This window comes from Salvelinus namaycush, chromosome 13 (genome assembly GCF_016432855.1).
Source record: "Salvelinus namaycush isolate Seneca chromosome 13, SaNama_1.0, whole genome shotgun sequence".
NCBI lineage: Eukaryota > Metazoa > Chordata > Actinopteri > Salmoniformes > Salmonidae > Salvelinus > Salvelinus namaycush.
The window spans coordinates 24873045-24889849 of record NC_052319.1 but is presented as its reverse complement, the minus strand read 5'-3'; the positions used below and the strand labels follow the sequence as shown (position 1 = coordinate 24889849).

Sequence of the window (16805 nt, the reverse complement as noted above, 5' to 3'; positions counted from 1 at the left end):
CAAAGTCAAGGGGTCTGAATACTTTCCGAATGCATTATACATGAATTCTTTGGCTAACTAGTTAACTTAAATGTTTTGTTTTTTGTTAACGAGGACGTATAATACGACAGCATTTCTTATTTTTAAGTGTTTGTTGGACGCATGAAACTTCATGTTTGGTGAACAAGTAGCTCGTAGCATAGTCTTGATTTTCTTCTGTCATCATATCCTAATCCAGTGTGAGCGCAGAAGAGATGCATAATAAGGGCTGCAAAGCAGAACACACAGTAGTGCTTCACCACAGGTGAGCCGCAGAGCAATCACAAAGCCAAACAACTACGGTACAGTCCCCATGCGCTGCAGTTGGGCCAGATGCGGTGATTTTCTTTTCTGTCGCGGCGTATATCACACAGCGGATACACTTTTCCCATATAAACCATGACTGTTGAACGACCTTATTAGACCATAAAGTAGGTAAGCAGGCTAACGTTACGTAAGTTAGCTAGGCTAGCTAACTAATGCTAATAGCTAGCTAACGTTTTGTCAGTTGTGAACAGTTTGGTCTGCCGTGCTTTTGAGCTAACGTAAACTACGTCTCGATTTGACTTGTCTTGAGTGAAGCTAAATCTTGATTTGACTTGAGGTCTTGCTAGCTATCTGTTAGTTCTGGTTGTTGTTGGTTCTGATCAGGCATAGCTAGCTAGCTTGCTAACGTTTGCCATTCACAGCTAGCTAGCTAATTATATACTGCAAACTACGTTAGCTAGCTAACGCTTGTCCACACTACCGGTAGTTTTCTAGCTAACTAACGCAGTTGTTACTTGTTTAGCTAACTAGCGAAAATTGTCTAACGAAAGTTGTCTAGCTAACTAAAGTTATCAAAAATGACACCTAGTTACATATTTAGGTAGTTCAAGTACGTTAATCTAGTTAGTTAACTAGCTAATCTATCCAGTTGACCACTAGCGACAGATGATGAAATATTAACGTTAGTTAGCTATAGTATGGTCAAAAAGCCTAGTTTTATTGCTGACGTTAATTTTGGGCAGGTCGATGTCCTATTATGAGTAAACGGGTTTGTGTTGGCTAACGTTATTTGGTTGGTTGATCATCTTTAGGTAGCTAACTACGTTATCAGCTAAACCTCAGATTACTCAATGATGGCCCCACTAAATTGTAGCTAGCAAGCATTTGTAGTGATTTATTATTAACGTTAGCCTATTGCTACCAAAGCTAAATAGTGGTGTTTTGTTTTGTCTTTACCTAGCTAATACTTCTGCCCTCTCTTGACACCACAGACACGTAGCTAGGATGAACATTGATGACAAGCTGGAGGGGATGCTGCTAAAGTGTAGTGGGGTAGTGGATGAGAGGGTGGGGATAGGGGGAGGGGGTCTGGTCGTCATGACCCTGGGCGAGAGGGGGTTAGCCCACCACCCCCTGTTAGCTGATGATGATGAAGAGGATGATGACCTGACAGGGGTTTCAATAGTGTCTCATGACCTGATTGCAACTGATGAACTGATGGTACATGAGGAGACTGTGAAGAATGACCGGGAAGAGGGAATGATGCAGAGACTCTCACACAAGCTGCCATGCACGCTCCACATGCCTGTGAGTACATATCATGCATACATTCTTATTGCCAGTCTTGCAATACATGCACTGTAGTGTAAACCACGACATTGGGTGAATCTCAAGTCTTTGCTTTTTCCTCTCGCTGCCTCCTTTTTGAAGACTTGGGAGTCACCCATTGAGAGCGTTGTCATTCTGACTATAATCGGTGAAATTAATTCATGTGAAGTGAATAAACAATGTTTTGCAGGTGAGCATCAAACAAGAGTTGAAGCTGTCTTCGGATCCACTGATGCTGGGAAAGAAAGAGAGAAAACAGCCCAGGGACCTCACAACAGAGTGTCACAAGAAGAAGAGAAAACAGCGCTCTCCTGCCAAGGTATATATTTGCTTGACACTAGGTCATAATCACATGTTAGGTCCAGATTAAAGATTTATATTGTCACCTGAAAACTACCAGATGAAAACCAAATGTTTTTATCTGGGTAAAGGCCCCGCTTTAGTTGTGAAATAATTGACTGACCTTTTGTTCTTGTCTTTCCATGTATCATTCCACTTTTTGTTAGATTCTCACCATCAATGAGGATGGATCATTGGGTCTCCAGAGTCCAAAGTGTCATGTATGTGGGCACTGCAATGCAGCCTTTCGAACAAACTACCATCTACAAAGACACGTCTTCATCCACACTGGTATAATGTATTTTATGACGGTCAAGTCTGTTGATTAGCATTAAATGATCACAACAATTATTGTTAGTTGCATTGTCTGCATAATAAGTAGGCTAACACAATTTCCCATTGAATAAACACCAGAAAATATGGTAACTTACTGTTGCTTGGTTTCAGGTGAGAAGCCATTTCAGTGCAGCCAGTGTGATATGCGCTTCATACAGAAATACCTTCTCCAGAGACATGAGAAGATACACACTGGTAAGAGAATGCCCCATGAAGCTATGATTGAACTATGGTAGCCAATGATTGGTCAAAGATCCCACCTGTTGAATGTTGATGTTACTAGCTCACAGAATAACCTGTTCATTTGACTTTCTATTAGGTGAGAAGCCCTTCCGCTGTGAGGAGTGTGGCATGAGGTTCATTCAGAAATACCACATGGAGAGGCACAGAAGGACCCACAGTGGAGAGAAGCCCTATCAATGTGACTACTGCCACCAGGTTGGTTATTTATGTTATCAAAGCAAATGACAATGAACTTAAGAGTTGGGCTTGACAAGACTGCACAAACACCTCTGGTTTATAAAGCATGCAGAAGCTATTTAAAAAAATAATAATAATAAAAAAATAAAAAAAAGTACACTACTGTCCTTGTATGCCACAAACCCATTCTTGTTTCCGACAGTACTTTTCCAGAACAGACCGGGTTCTAAAGCACAGGCGTATGTGCCGTGAGAGGAAAGCCCACAAGACAGCAGCAGCGGGGAAAGATGGAGGACTCCTGAGCGACACAGAATCTCTGAGCTTCTCCTTCCCTGCCAAGGAGTGCTCACTGCCCAAGAAGAAACGCCTGAAGACCTCAGACAAGTCTCAATGTGCTCTCTCAGCTGCTGCCACTGAAAACGCTGCCACAGTCGCTTCTCTTAGCGACATGGATAGGGAGGTGGAGCAAAGACCGAGCAAAATTGAATGTCTACCTCTCTATGTGGTTACCTCCAAGGTGGTCAAAGACGAGTATGTGATGGCAGATTATTCTGTGGCACTTCCTGACTCATCTAGTGGGCGGCAGTTGGGGCTGGGTGGGGGGAATCTCTCCTCTGAGGAGATTCATCCTCCCAAGCTGGTCCTCAAGAAGGTCCCCAAGAGGAGTCTGAAGCAACCAACTGAACCTGAACCACCTGAGAGTTTATCCCCTTTGTCCTCTTTCGAAGACTGCAAAGTCACCAGGTACACGTTTGAGATTGTTGACAAACAAGGTCTTCTGGACGTGGATGTGGCCAACTCTGACCTGGAGCCAGTAGACGCTCTACCAGGAGGGCAGACGAAACCAGCATCCAGCAGCACACACTACGACGATGCCGTGCAGTTCCTGAAAAAGAAGAGGTATCTCCAGCAGGTCGCTATGGCCAACAACGACAACCGAGATTACGCTGTTAATGTAAGCAGCATCGCGTCCCAGCCTTCCGCTACACAAGTCGCAGTGGCCGGCGTCATAGACGAAACCGTTCCCGCCACCATCTTGGAACCCCAGCCGTTGAGCGTCGAGCTCAAGTCCAATCACGACAAGAACGTGCTCCCGGATGAGGTTCTCCAGACTCTCCTGGACCACTACTCAAACAAGGCCAACGTGCAGCCAGATATCTCCTTCAGTGTGGCCGACACTGAGGTGACATCCAGCATCTCCATCAACTCCTCCGATGTGTCTGAGGGCAGCCCGGTAGAAAGCTTGGGAGGTAACTCTCAAGCCCCATCAGCAGAGAAATCTAGCCTCCTGCACGAGTACTCCAAGTTCCTCCAGCAAGCACTGGAGAGGACCAGCCAGAACGATAGCTACCTGAGCAGCCAGAGTCTTACCTTTGTCACCGAGAGCCCCAGCCTTTCCAACCAGCCTCTGTTCTCCACAGAGAAGCAGTACCCTTCCCCCAGCAGGTTTACCACTGGTACTGGTAGGTCAGGGATGAACTCTCCACTAAGGTCTACCTTGGAGAAACCCCATTTTGGACTCCTTGTAGGGGACTCCCAGCACTCTTTCTCATTTTCGGGGGATGAAACCACTACCTCGGCCGTGTCGCCAACCGAAGATTTTCTGGAGGGAGTTGCGTCCTCGAAAAAGACTGATGCTCAAGGGTTGCATCAGACTTATCAAATCAGCACCTTCGATCAGAACTTCCCGTCGCAGTTCCAGACCTCACGTTCTGGAATCACCTCCCAATTTACTATTGCCAATGGACAAGTCAGTCTGCGAAGTCACGGAACAGACTTCTCTGAATTCCCCATTGAGACGAGGTCTCAATTGAACTCTTCCCCTGATGCTACAAGCAGTCAAACGTTTGGTTGAGGATAATATTTACATTATTCTTCGATAATTTTAAAAGGCACTTTATACCCATGTCCTCTGTCCTGCCAAAATAGGTTACACTGCAAAGGTGGGTGTTGCTCAAAGCATTTAATGATTTAAAAATATATAATTTTCTGTTAGATTAAAGGGGTCAATTTTGCGAATCGTGAAAACATAAATAAAATAATGTATATGAAGCAAAACATTAAATTGGGTTGTTGGGGAAGAAACTACAGCCCGACCTATGTTTTTTGGTGTATGGTTCGGATTTTTTTTTTGGGGGGGGGCAAAACTTAGTTTTAGATCTACCGATATACTGTTTTACAGCGTGGAAATTAAGTGTCATTTTCCCACACTGAATTCTCAAATTGCCATCCAAAAAGGCAATTGTCCAATAACTATGCTTCAAATGTTGATTTCATACATTGTGATAATGACACATCATGAGAATGGACACAAGTGTTCAGATCAGCCCAGTAGTGAAATGGATTTGATTGCATAGTCACTCTATTTTTGTCTCCAATTTCATTTTCTGCTTGACTTCAATCATGTTTCTTCCACCTTTTTATTGCTTTAACTCTAACTAGGTATCTGTGCCTGTATTTATAAAGTGTCTCAGAGTAATAGGAAAGATTTTAACTAACCCAAGATAGACCAGAGCCTGTAGTTTCCAATGGGCACAAATTAATCATAGTGGGCAGAACAAGCAAGGAGGTGGGCAGAGCCAAGCACGAGCTAGTGAGATCCTATTGGCCTGTTCTAGCATTTATTTGCATATTTACGTTCGGGAACGCCTACACTGAAGTACGCGTGTGCTATAACTCAATTCGCCCTTACACTCCTAACAAACGCAATTTAAAAAAAATAAAAAAAACTTTGGCGAAGGGTGAAGTCTACAAACCGCAGTCTAATCTGTTGGAGATTCTAGTCAGATCAAATGTTTAATCAATGAGAAAATTAATAGAATGTCTGCCACATTTGTTCTCGCTCCATCTTTTCCCACTGCCGGCCACTGAGCTTCCTTACATCCCCATAGTGAGTGGAAACACCAACCGGATGCTTCACAATTATTTATATATCTGGCTCATTGTTTTAACTGTGGTAATGGTGCTGGTCTAGGGTCAGTTTTGCCTTTTTGATCATAATGTATGGACAGGGGGGGCTGGTCCTAGATCTCTGAGACCATATGAAGGGACCCTGTTACCATGTGACATGTTGGCATAACAGTCCTGCTATATAACTGCTGAATGTAGAGTTGTCCACTTGTTGATTATGTATAGTTGCTTGCTAGACTCCTGTTTTCAAGTTGACACAATGGTAAGAGTGGGTATCCTCATGGTGTATAGCCTGAAATATATAGTTTTGATTTGATCATATGATGATCACAAGATTTTCATTTGATCAACCTTAATTTGAAGTCATGTTATTCTAAGCTCTACCCCTGAAAGAAATGTATGGTTGATGGTGTGAAATCAAGTATATAATTCATCATCAATCACCAGAACTTAATAGGTTGTTATAATGGCTAAGACAAATCTAAACATTTGATTTTTCTTAATATTAAATTGTTTGCACAATGGACCTTAAGTGAGGTCATGTGGTGATAACCTCATTCAGATCTTTTTAGAGTTTAGATTATGGTTCAAATGAAAACCGAAATGCTTTGGTATTGGTCATAAAAATGTTACACATATTTGATGCATGCACTTATCAGGAAACAAATCATGGGTCATTGCTTATGTATTAATCTAAACAGTCATAGGATACTTGAAATACTCGAAGGGTTGGTACTCTTCGGGACGGTTTCCCAGTACCAGGTTAAGACCACAGGACGAAAAAAAATCTAAATGTAAAATCTCCACATCAATTTATTTTTAGTTCATGCGTGGAATGGGAAATAAGTCTTTGAATATATATAAAATAAACGTTTTGCACACACTTCATTATGGGAAAATGTATGTCAATCATTGTAAGATAATTGCCCATTCAGCACTACTTTATATCGTACATTAACACATGTAGCTGTAAGAGATTCAAACGATTGCTCCATTTTATTTAGGCTCCTGTCCTGGAAAATACAGTTGAAGTCGGAAGTTTACATGCACCTTAGCCAAATACATTTAAACTCAGTTTTTCACAATTCCTGACATTTAATCCTAGTAAAAATTCCCTATCTTAGGTCAGTTAGGATCACCACTTTATTTTAAGAATGTGATATGTCAGAATAATAGTAGAGTGATTTATTTCCGCTTTTATTTCTTTCATCACATTCCCAGTCGGTCAGAAGTTTACATACACTCAATTCGTATTTGGCAGCATTGCTTTTAAATGGTTTAACTTGGGTCAAACGTTTCGGGTAGCCTTCCACAAGCTTCCCACAATAAGTTGGGTGAATTTTGGCCCATTCCTCCTGACAGAGCTGGTGTAACTGAGTCAGGTTTGTAGGCCTTGCTCGCACACGCTTTTTCAGTTCTGTCCACAATTTTTCTATAGGATTGAGGTCAGGGCTTTGTGATGGCCACTCCAAAACCTTGACTTTGTTGTCTCTAAGCCATTTTGCCACAACTTTGGAAGTATGCTTGGGGTCATTGTCCATTTGGAAGACCCATTTGCGACCAAGCTTTAACTTCCTGACTGATGTCTTGAGATGTTGCTTCAATATATCCACATAATTTTCCTTTCCTCATGATGTCATCTATCCCATGTGCAGTTGCAAACCGTAGTCTGGCTTTTTTATGGCAGTTTTGGAGCAGTGGCTTCTTCCTTGCTGAGCGGCCTTTCAGGTTACGTCGATATAGGACTTGTTTTACTGTGGATATAGATACTTTTGTACCGGTTTCCTCCAGCATATTCACAAGATCCTTTGCTGCTGTTCTGGGATTGATTTGCACTTTCGCACCAAAGTACGTTCATCTCTAGGAGACAGAACGTGTCTCCTTCCTGAGCGGTATGACGGCTGTGTGGTCCCATGGTGTTTATACTTGCGTACTGTTGTTTGTACAGATGAATGTGGTACCTTCATGCATTTAAAAATTGCTTCCAAGGATGAACCAGACTTGTGGAGGTCTACAAAAAAAATAGCTGAGATCTTGGCTGATTTCTTTTGATTTTCCCATGATGTCAAGCAAAGAGGCACTGAGTTTGAAGGTAGGCCTTGAAATACATCCACAGCTACACCTTTAATTGACTCAGGCTAATTTACATGATTTATCAGAAGCTTCTAAAGCCATGACATCATTTTCTGGAATTTTGTAAACTTCTGACCCACTGGAATTGTGATACAGTGAAATAATCTGTCTATAAACAATTGTTGGAAAAATGTACTTGTGTCATGCACGAAGTAGATGTTCTAACCGACTTGCCAAAACTTTGTTAACAAGAAATTTGTGGAGTGGTTGAAAAACGAGTTTTGATGACTCCAACCTAAGTGTATGTAAACTTACGACATCAACTGTATATTTTATTAGTTCTGTGCTTTTTGAAGTATTTCTAGCCTCCACCGTATGGTTCATAGTCAATCTTGGTGACTGTCAAGTCAATAAACTACTGTAGCTCCATCTGCACTTTCTGAAACATACAATTCAAGGTTAATGGTAACTTTATTTTTAAATGGAAGTGCAACTTTCCCCTATTTTATAAGCGCTTCCCTTTCACACATTTTAGCCCTCTTGGTATTTCAGCAAAGACTGACCACTGGCATCGCTTCCGATTTCCTACCTTCAGGGAACAGATATTTTAAATCAAACTTTTTTTTGCAATATACTGGTTATTTATTGTTAGGGGTTTCTCTGTGTGCTTTCACCTTAGTAAAATTGTTAGGATGGCTTTTAATGCCCCATAAAGTTCTGAACATCAAGCTTTGACTTGCAAAATTACATTTTAATTAAGTAAATTGTCTTTCTTTATAGGTATTACTATTACAATGCATAACTTTCTGAATAGTTAGGCAGAGGTTACATAAAAGGGTTTCTATGATATATATTGAATCAGAATAATTGTTGCATGTGAAGCGAAACACAACAGCCACATTTGAAATGTACCTTGACAAAATGAAATGAGTTTTCTTTTCATATTCCCTTAGTCATTTTTGTCTTGCATGATGTCTCCTTTGCGCTTTATTGTTAATGTGTCTTTAAAGTTAAATTGTTTAGTTAACATGGTAGCGATTTAAATCTATCTTGTCAACATTGTTTTACATCAAATGCTAGCTTCTCTAACTTGTTACGTTTCTACAATAGGTTAAGAGATTAGATTTAATGTTAGGTGTTACAGTACCCTTGTTCTGGATTCAACAGCTATGAAACTTTACTCTGTAAACATTCCCTCTGTACAATGTATAGAAAGTTGGTCTCTCTGCTATAAGTAAGTTGTGTATTTTCTGTTCTGGACAACCTGGTGTAATAGCTACATGAGTGGAGATTGGTCTATAATGTTTTATGGAACCTCTTTCTTTTCATTAGGTTGCCAATGCAATTTATTGTTCGTCAATACACAGCTACTTCATGTTCTGTGAAACCATAGCTTTTTGCCACCCATTTTTGGAATTTCTCTCAGTAGTGATTTGAATAGCCTCGGACCACAGCTATGATTTGACCTGCAGTAATGAAGTCCACCCATCCTTACATGAACTAGTAGTTACAGTATTGTGGACTGGACTGTCAGTTTTAAGAATACCTGGAGTATCATCCTCCTAAATTAATCAATTGATTATTCATGTGGCATATAGTTGAAATGTTGACATTTAAATGAATCAATCATTAGGTGGTTCCAAGAAACGATTTTCATTTTGTTAAATTATCATCTGATTGTATGGTTTTAGTGCTCAATGAGTCCTACTGTACACTAGTGAAAGAAAGCACTTTCAAAAGCATAGTGTATAGTCGCATGTTTATTTCTCCATGACTATCTAAGACTGTGTTTACACAGGCATCCCAACTCTATTTTTCTACTAATTGGTCTTTTGATCAATCAAATCTGCTCTATTGCACATAATTGGGCAGAAGATCAGAATTGGGCTGCCTGTGTAATCACAGCCTTAGAGACAGAGTGTACAAAACATTAGGAACACCTTCCTAATATTGAGTTTTGCCCTCAACAGCCTCAATTCGATGGGGCATAGACTACAAGGTGTCAAGCGTTCCACAGGGATGCTGGCCCATGTTGACACAAGTGCTTCCCACAGTTGAAGTGGATGTAACAGGTGACATCAATAAGAGATCAAAGCATTCACCTGGTCAGTCTATGTCATGGAAAGAGCAGGTATTCCTAATGTTTTGTATACTCTGTGTATATAATACCTATAATATAATTTTTAGACCCCAAAAGCAGCACCTTCAACCGCATACAGAGGGAACTGAACATATTTCTGTTTATTGTTGTGAAAAAAGCAACCAATTTTGGGGACAGTTCCACCACTTACAGTAACCCCCTATCCATAAACTGACCGTAAGTGTCCTTGTATAAGCTGGTGAAAAATGAAACTTGTTTCATCAATGTGGGGGGGGGAAATATCAATGTTCAAATATTTTGTTCTATTTTTGAAAATGCAATGTGTCACTTGTAAAAAGGTTATTCTGATGTATATAAGTCATATACAGTCATTATTGCAGACGGTTCTCAGTTTAATATTAGGTAATTGTTTGATTGTGAATATGTTGAGCTTGAGCAATTGAGGACAAAATCTTCATTTTGAGAGTTATTTTGACTCAGATTTTCATATTGGATCATTGAACTAAAGGAAGTATAAAAAACAATTGTTAGTCAAGTTATAAAGTATTGAATTATTCAATTTCACAGGTGGTTGATCAAAAGCCAGATGTTGATTTGCATAGTCTTTTAAGTTGTCCATTCGAGTGATCTGTTTTTTTATATATATAAATATGTAATGTACTGCTTTAATTGTAGCTGATTTATTTCAGTAAATTACTATTAGATGTGAGATCTGATTTTTCAATGTATTTTTTTATTTGAAAGGACATGATGAACATTCTCAGTACAGCAGGCCTACAGTTTCTTAGTAATATAAACTTCATAATTAAAGGTAATTGATTAGGCTTTTTTTCCATCATAGGGCATATAAAATACACAAATAGTCTAACACTTGTGAATTCTCCTTGGTATTTCAATTGGATTGCTGCCAAATGCACCTTTGAAGGTTGGCCAAAACTAACAAATGGCGTAGCTGTATCTTTTTGGAGCAGAGCAACACACCTATAAAGTGGCATTGGACAAAACAAACATTTACCTGCTGACGTTAGTCGAACACGTTGCAATACTACGCTTATGGTGCAGACAGAGTGTGAGGGTAAACCATACGGTTGGATTATTTTTTTTATCACAACATTAATCATTTATATGATCTTTAATGTACTTTTATTGTATTAAGATTTTAGAATGAGAAACTCGATATTTGGAACAGGCTGTTTTTGAGGACTTCAGTTGATGGGAGTTCATTTTTGAGGTAGGTCAAGAAATATCATTGTGCCGATTTTTAACGGATCCAACATAAGATTTGCTGAAATAAGGACGATTTGAGATTACATTTTTTAGATCTGCGTTTATTGAACTGTTCCTATTTCCGATTGACAGCAATATAGCCTATATGCATAATCGTGAAAAAACAACACATTTAATATAACGGACGTGATTTTCTGTCGTGAAAATGCAATCGTTTTCCTTACAGACTAAATTACATGTTGCCCCAGTGAATACATTTTATGTCAAGGAATGTACCGGTAATTCGAGAAAAAAATGTATCGTCGAATTCAACTACACTACCCTACCATGATCCAGGCAAATCAGGCTCGTGCTGTTGCATAATCCCACCTACTGCCTGCATCCGGGTGGCTGTTTGGTTGTCACACCTCTATTTGGCTCTAGGGAAGGTAACGCAATGATTAGGCTACCTTTGTATCTCCACATTTAAATAAACTCATGATTTTTCCCATCAAATAAGGATACATAATTGTATAGCTTATTTCTGAATCACTATGCCCTATAGATAGAAGTTTGTCTGAAAACCAAGCATTTCAGACAATCTTGCCCTTTGATTTTGTATACTTTGGGGGTTAATGAATATACAATGCACATTGACCTTGTTTCAAGGTGAGTCACTCAGTTTTTAAACTTTGATGTACTTTATGTATCCATCCACTCCAGGGTACTAAACTGGAGTGCGTGCAGGCAGAGGTTTGGTCAAAGCGGTTATGGAAGCGTTGCCATTCGGCTGGATGCTCCACAGGTCTAACGTGGGGGATGTGACAGAACTTCTGAAGGCTAGGGAGTCTATGAGGGCCAGCGGCAGTAAAACCACACCTGTCCAGGATCTGTTCCATGAGGATGCTCAGGTAGGTTACAAATGCTGCCTGCCCTGATGGTATGAGGAAGTCTTCTTTGATGACATAGTTGGAGCCTGGTCCAATATATGTTTGTGCTGTCTTGTGAAATCTCATGGTCATTGTTATGGCGTTGAGTTGGAAAGAAAACACAAACAGATCTGGGACCAGACCAGTGCCGACCCAGTTAATAAAGCCGCATACGAACATGGTCTCTTTTTTGCTTTCTTAAGGCAGCTCCAAAATGCAGATGTTTCTGAGCCTAGCTCAGTCGATCAATCAATCACATTTATTTATAAAGCCCTTTTTACATTAGCCGATGTCACAAAGTTCTATACAGAAAACCATCCTAAAACCCCAAATAGCAAGCAATGCAGATGTAGAAGCACGGTGGCTTGGAAAAACTCCACAGAAAGGCTGGAACCTAGGAAGAAACCTGGAGAGGAACCAGGCTCTGAGGGGTAGCCAGTCCTCTTCTGGCTGTGCCGGTTTGAGATTATAACAGTACATGGTCAAGATGTTCAAACGTTCATAGATGACCAGCAGGGTTAAATAATAATGATCACAGTGGTTGTAGAGGGTGCAACAGGTCGGCACCTCAGGAGTACATGTCAGTTGGCTTTTCATAGCCACATTCAGAGTTAGAGACAGCAGGTGCTGTAGAGAGAGAGAGAGTTTAAAACAGCAGGTCCGGGACAAGGTAGCATGTCCGGTGAACAGAACAGGGTTCCATAGCCGCAGGCAGAACAGTTGAAACTGGAGCAGCAGCACGACCAGGTGGACTGGGGACAGCAAGGAGTCATCAGGCCAGGTAGTCCTGAGGCATGGTCCCAGACCGAATCTGCGTCTCTCACAAGGATAGGCAGACCATTCCATAAAAATGGAGCTCTATAGGAGAACGCCCTTCCTCCAGGTGTTTGGGACAGTAACGTACGTGTAGGTATGTATGGCAGGACCAAATCGAAGAGATAGGTAGGAGCAAGCCCATGTAATGCTTTGTAGGTTAGCAGAAAAACCTTGAAACCAGCCCTAGCCTTTACAGGAAGCCAGTGTAGAGAGGCTAGCACTAGAGTAATATGATTTAAAAAAAAAATGTTTTGAATCTAGTCAAGATTCTAGCAGCCGTGTTTAGCACTAACTGAAGTTTATTTAGTGCTTTATCCGGGTAGCTGGAAGGTAGAGCATTGCAGTAGTCTAATCTGGAAGTGACAAAAGCATGGATTAATTTTTCTGCCACATTTTTGGACAGAAAGTGTCTTATTTTTTAAATGTAACAAAGATGGAAAAAAGCTGTCCTTGAAATAGTCTTGATATGTTTGTCAAAAGAGAGATCAGGGTCCACAGTAATGCCGAGGTCCTTCACAGTTTTATTTGAGACGACTGTACAACCATCCAGATTAATTGTCAGAAGATCTCTTTGTTTCTTGGGACCTAGAACTAGCATCTCTGCTTTGTCTGAGTTTAAAAGTAAAACAGTTGCAGCCATCTACTTCCTTATGTCTGAAACACAGGCTTCTAGGGAGGGTAATATTGGGGCTTTACCATGTTTCATCGAAATGTACAGCTGTGTGTCATCCGCATAGCAGTGAAATTTACAGTTGATTTGTCAGAGGACCAACCATCCACAGAGACAAACTGATATTTTTCCAACAGATGAGATCTAAACCAGGCCAGAACTTGACGGTGTAGACAAATTTGGGTTTCCAATCTCTCCAAAAGAATGTGGTGATCGATGGTATCAAAAACAGCACTAAGGTTTTTTGATGATCCTTGGTTGGCGTCTAAGCAGATTATTTGTCAAGATTGTCAAGCACATAACTGTCGGTCTCACGGTAATTGACTGTTAATCAACATAAACATATTTAGCATCTTCTGGCTTCCACACATAGCCTACCAGCTATTTTAAAAAGTCTAATAAATCCATTTTATATAGCCTACACCTTCACAATAAATCTGTTTTTTATTTTATTTTAGACAGGTCTAAAGAAGCATTATATGAAGACAGACAATATTGTCTATTTCAGATGAAAAGAATAGCATACTCTGAGTTGTCCTTATGCTAGGTCTTGATGTGGCTACGCCATATGGCTGTGGGCTACACTAGTTAATTTAGCAGACAAGATTTGCTTATAGTTCAGTGGCATTATTTTATATTATGATCAAATTTTATTTGTCACATGCGCCGAATACAACAGGTGTATTCGGTGAATACTTAGTGAAATGCTTACTTACAAGCCCTTAACCAACAATGCTTTAAGAAGTTAAGAAAAATTATAATTGTTAAGTGAAAAATAGAAAATAAAAGTAACATAATTAAACAGCAGCAGTAAAATAACAAGTGAGGCTATATACAGGGGGCACCGGTACAAAGTCTATGTGCAGGGGCACCGGTTAGTTGAGGTAATTGAGGTAATATGTACATGTAGGTAGAGTTAAAGTGACTATGCATAGATTATAAACAGAGAGTAGCAGCAGCGTAAAAGAGGGGTCTGGGTAGCCATTTGATTAGGTGTTCAGGAGTCTTATGGCTTTGGGGTAGAAGCAAGCTGTTAAGAAGCCTTTTGGACCTCGACGTGGCGCTCCGGTACCGCTTGCCGTATGGTAGCAGAGAGAACAGTCTATGACTAGGGTGTCTGCAGTCTTTGACAATTTAGGGCCTTCCTCTGACACCGCCTGATATAGAGGTCCTGGATGGCAGCAAGCTTGGCCCCAATGATGTACTGGGCCGTACGCACTACCCTCTGTAGTACCTTGCGGTCGGAGGCGAAGCAGTTGCCATACCAGGCAGTGATGCAACCAGTCAGGATGCTCTCAATGGTGCAGCTGTAGAACCTTTTCAGGATCTGAGGACCCATGCCAAATTCTTTCAGTCTCCTGAGGGGGAATAGTCTTTGTCATGCCCTCTTCACGACTGTCTTAGTGTGTTTGAACCATGATAGTTTGTTGGTGATGTGGACACCAAGGAACTTGAAGCTCTCAACCTGTTCCACTACAACCCCGTCGATGAGAATGGGGGCGTACTCGGTCCTCCTTTTCCTGTAGTCCACAATTATCTGCTTTGTCTTGATAACGTTGAGGGATAGGTTGCTGTCCTGGCATCACACGACCAGGTCTCAGACCTCCTCCCTATAGGCTGTCTCATCGTTGTCGGTGATCAGGTCTAGCACTGTTGTGTCATCGGCAAACTTGATGATGGTGTTGGAGTCGTGCCTGGCCATGCTGTCATGAGTGAACTGGGAGTACAGGAGGGGACTGAGCACGCACCACCGAGGGGCCCCTGTGTTGAGGATCAGCGTGTCGGATGTGTTGTTCCCTACCCTTACCACCTGGGGGCGGCCCGTCAGTAAGTCCAGGATCCAGTTGCAGAGGGAGGTGTTAAGTCCCAGGGTCCTTAACTTAGTGATGAGCTTTGAGGGCATTAGGGTGTTGAACACTGAGCTGTAGTCAATGAATAGCATTCTCACATAGGTGTTCCTTTTGTCCAGGTGGGAAAGGGCGGTGTTGAGTGCAATAGAGATTGCATCATCTGTAGATCTGTTGGGGCGGTATGCAAATTGGAGTGGGTCTAGTGTTTCTTGGATAATGATGTTGATGTGAGCCATTATCAGCCTTTCAAAGCACTTCATGGCTACAGACGTGAGTGCTACGGGACGGTAGTCATTTAGGCAGGTTACCTTAGTTTTCTTGGGCACAGGAACTATGGATGTCTGCTTTAAACATGTTGGTATTACAGATCCAGTCTATGAGAGGCTGAAAATGTCAGTGATGTCACTTGCCAGTTGATCAGCGCATGCTCGAGGTACACGTCCTGGTAATCCGTCTGGCCGTACGGCCTTGTGAATGTTGACCTGTTTAAAGGTCTTGCTCACATCGGCTACGGAGAGCGTGATCACACAATTTTCCGGAACAGCTGGTGCTCTCATGCATGTTTCAGTGTTCCTCACCTCGAAGCGAGCATAGAAGTAATTTAGCTCGTTTGGTGGGTTCATGTCACTGGGCAGCTCGTGGCTGTGCTTCCCTTTTGTAGACTGTATTAGTTTACAAACACTGCCACATCCGATGAGCATTGGAGCCGGTGTAGTACGATTCAATCTTAGTCCTGTATTGACGTTTTGCCTGTTTGATGGAGAATACAATTGAACAAAGATTAATAAAATACATATTTTCTCCAAACGATTTGAGGGAATGCGGCTATTCTGTGTTGAGTGGTTTACAAAAAAATAGGTACTCCTTTATGCTTAATTTATTAATTTAACTTTAGTTGTTCTACAATTTTTGGGCTATATGTTTTGATTTTTAATACATTGTAAGGCTGCATGATGCAACTCTAATGATGATTTGAATAAAGTTGCTTGAAAGGAATGATTTCTGCTTTGTTTTTTTGCGCAGGCTGTACACATTCTAATAGTCTCTCATTCACAATTTGACAAGCACTTGATAATTCCTAGAATTTCACGATGGCATCCCTTTTGTGGCAGTAATGCACCCTAACAAATCCATGCCTTTTGCGATCGGAGTGCTGCGTTGTGACGTTCTCCCTGAGTGTGCTACGCAATCCGAAGCGTCTCTCTATCACACCGCTCTGTCACATGATCGGGTCTTTCTCACAGGCTACAAGTTAAGACAGACACATCGGGATGCAACTGCGCGAGTCCTTATCTAATTTCGAGGTGCATATTGTGAGAACTGTCCACATTTACTTTTCGTCAGCCAACAAGATGAGTAGGCCTAACGAACAGCAAAAGCTCTATCCTATGTCAATCTACTATCCCCCATAGTACAAAAGTTGACCTATTCTGTGCGAGAAATAATTATTACAAACATAGTCTGGGACAGTTGTGGCATGCGGTAGATCCCAAAATAATACAACCACTAGCATCAAAAAAACTTTTTTATTCAATTTGGCT

The 16805-nt window shown here is 41.1% G+C and overlaps 2 protein-coding genes across 2 annotated transcripts in view; both read left to right on the top strand.

The window, feature by feature from the left end:
* The first annotated feature begins 284 nt into the window (after positions 1-284).
* On the top strand, positions 285-6502 carry LOC120058358 (zinc finger protein 148-like). The gene is made up of 6 exons (XM_039006965.1): positions 285-1593; positions 1805-1933; positions 2121-2244; positions 2401-2484; positions 2609-2727; positions 2912-6502. The coding sequence occupies exons 1-6, from the start codon at positions 1291-1293 to the stop codon at positions 4562-4564; spliced, it is 2412 nt and encodes an 803-aa protein (XP_038862893.1). The 5' UTR covers positions 285-1290; the 3' UTR covers positions 4565-6502.
* A 4324-nt stretch (positions 6503-10826) lies between these two features.
* Positions 10827-16805, top strand: part of slc12a8 (solute carrier family 12 member 8) — a 32390-nt gene continuing 26411 nt past the window's right edge. Inside the window, exons 1-2 of the mRNA XM_039006407.1 lie at positions 10827-11024; positions 11723-11910. Of these exons, the coding sequence (XP_038862335.1) occupies positions 11770-11910 (141 nt within the window). The 5' untranslated portion in view covers positions 10827-11024; positions 11723-11769. The remainder of the gene's footprint in view (positions 11025-11722; positions 11911-16805) is intronic.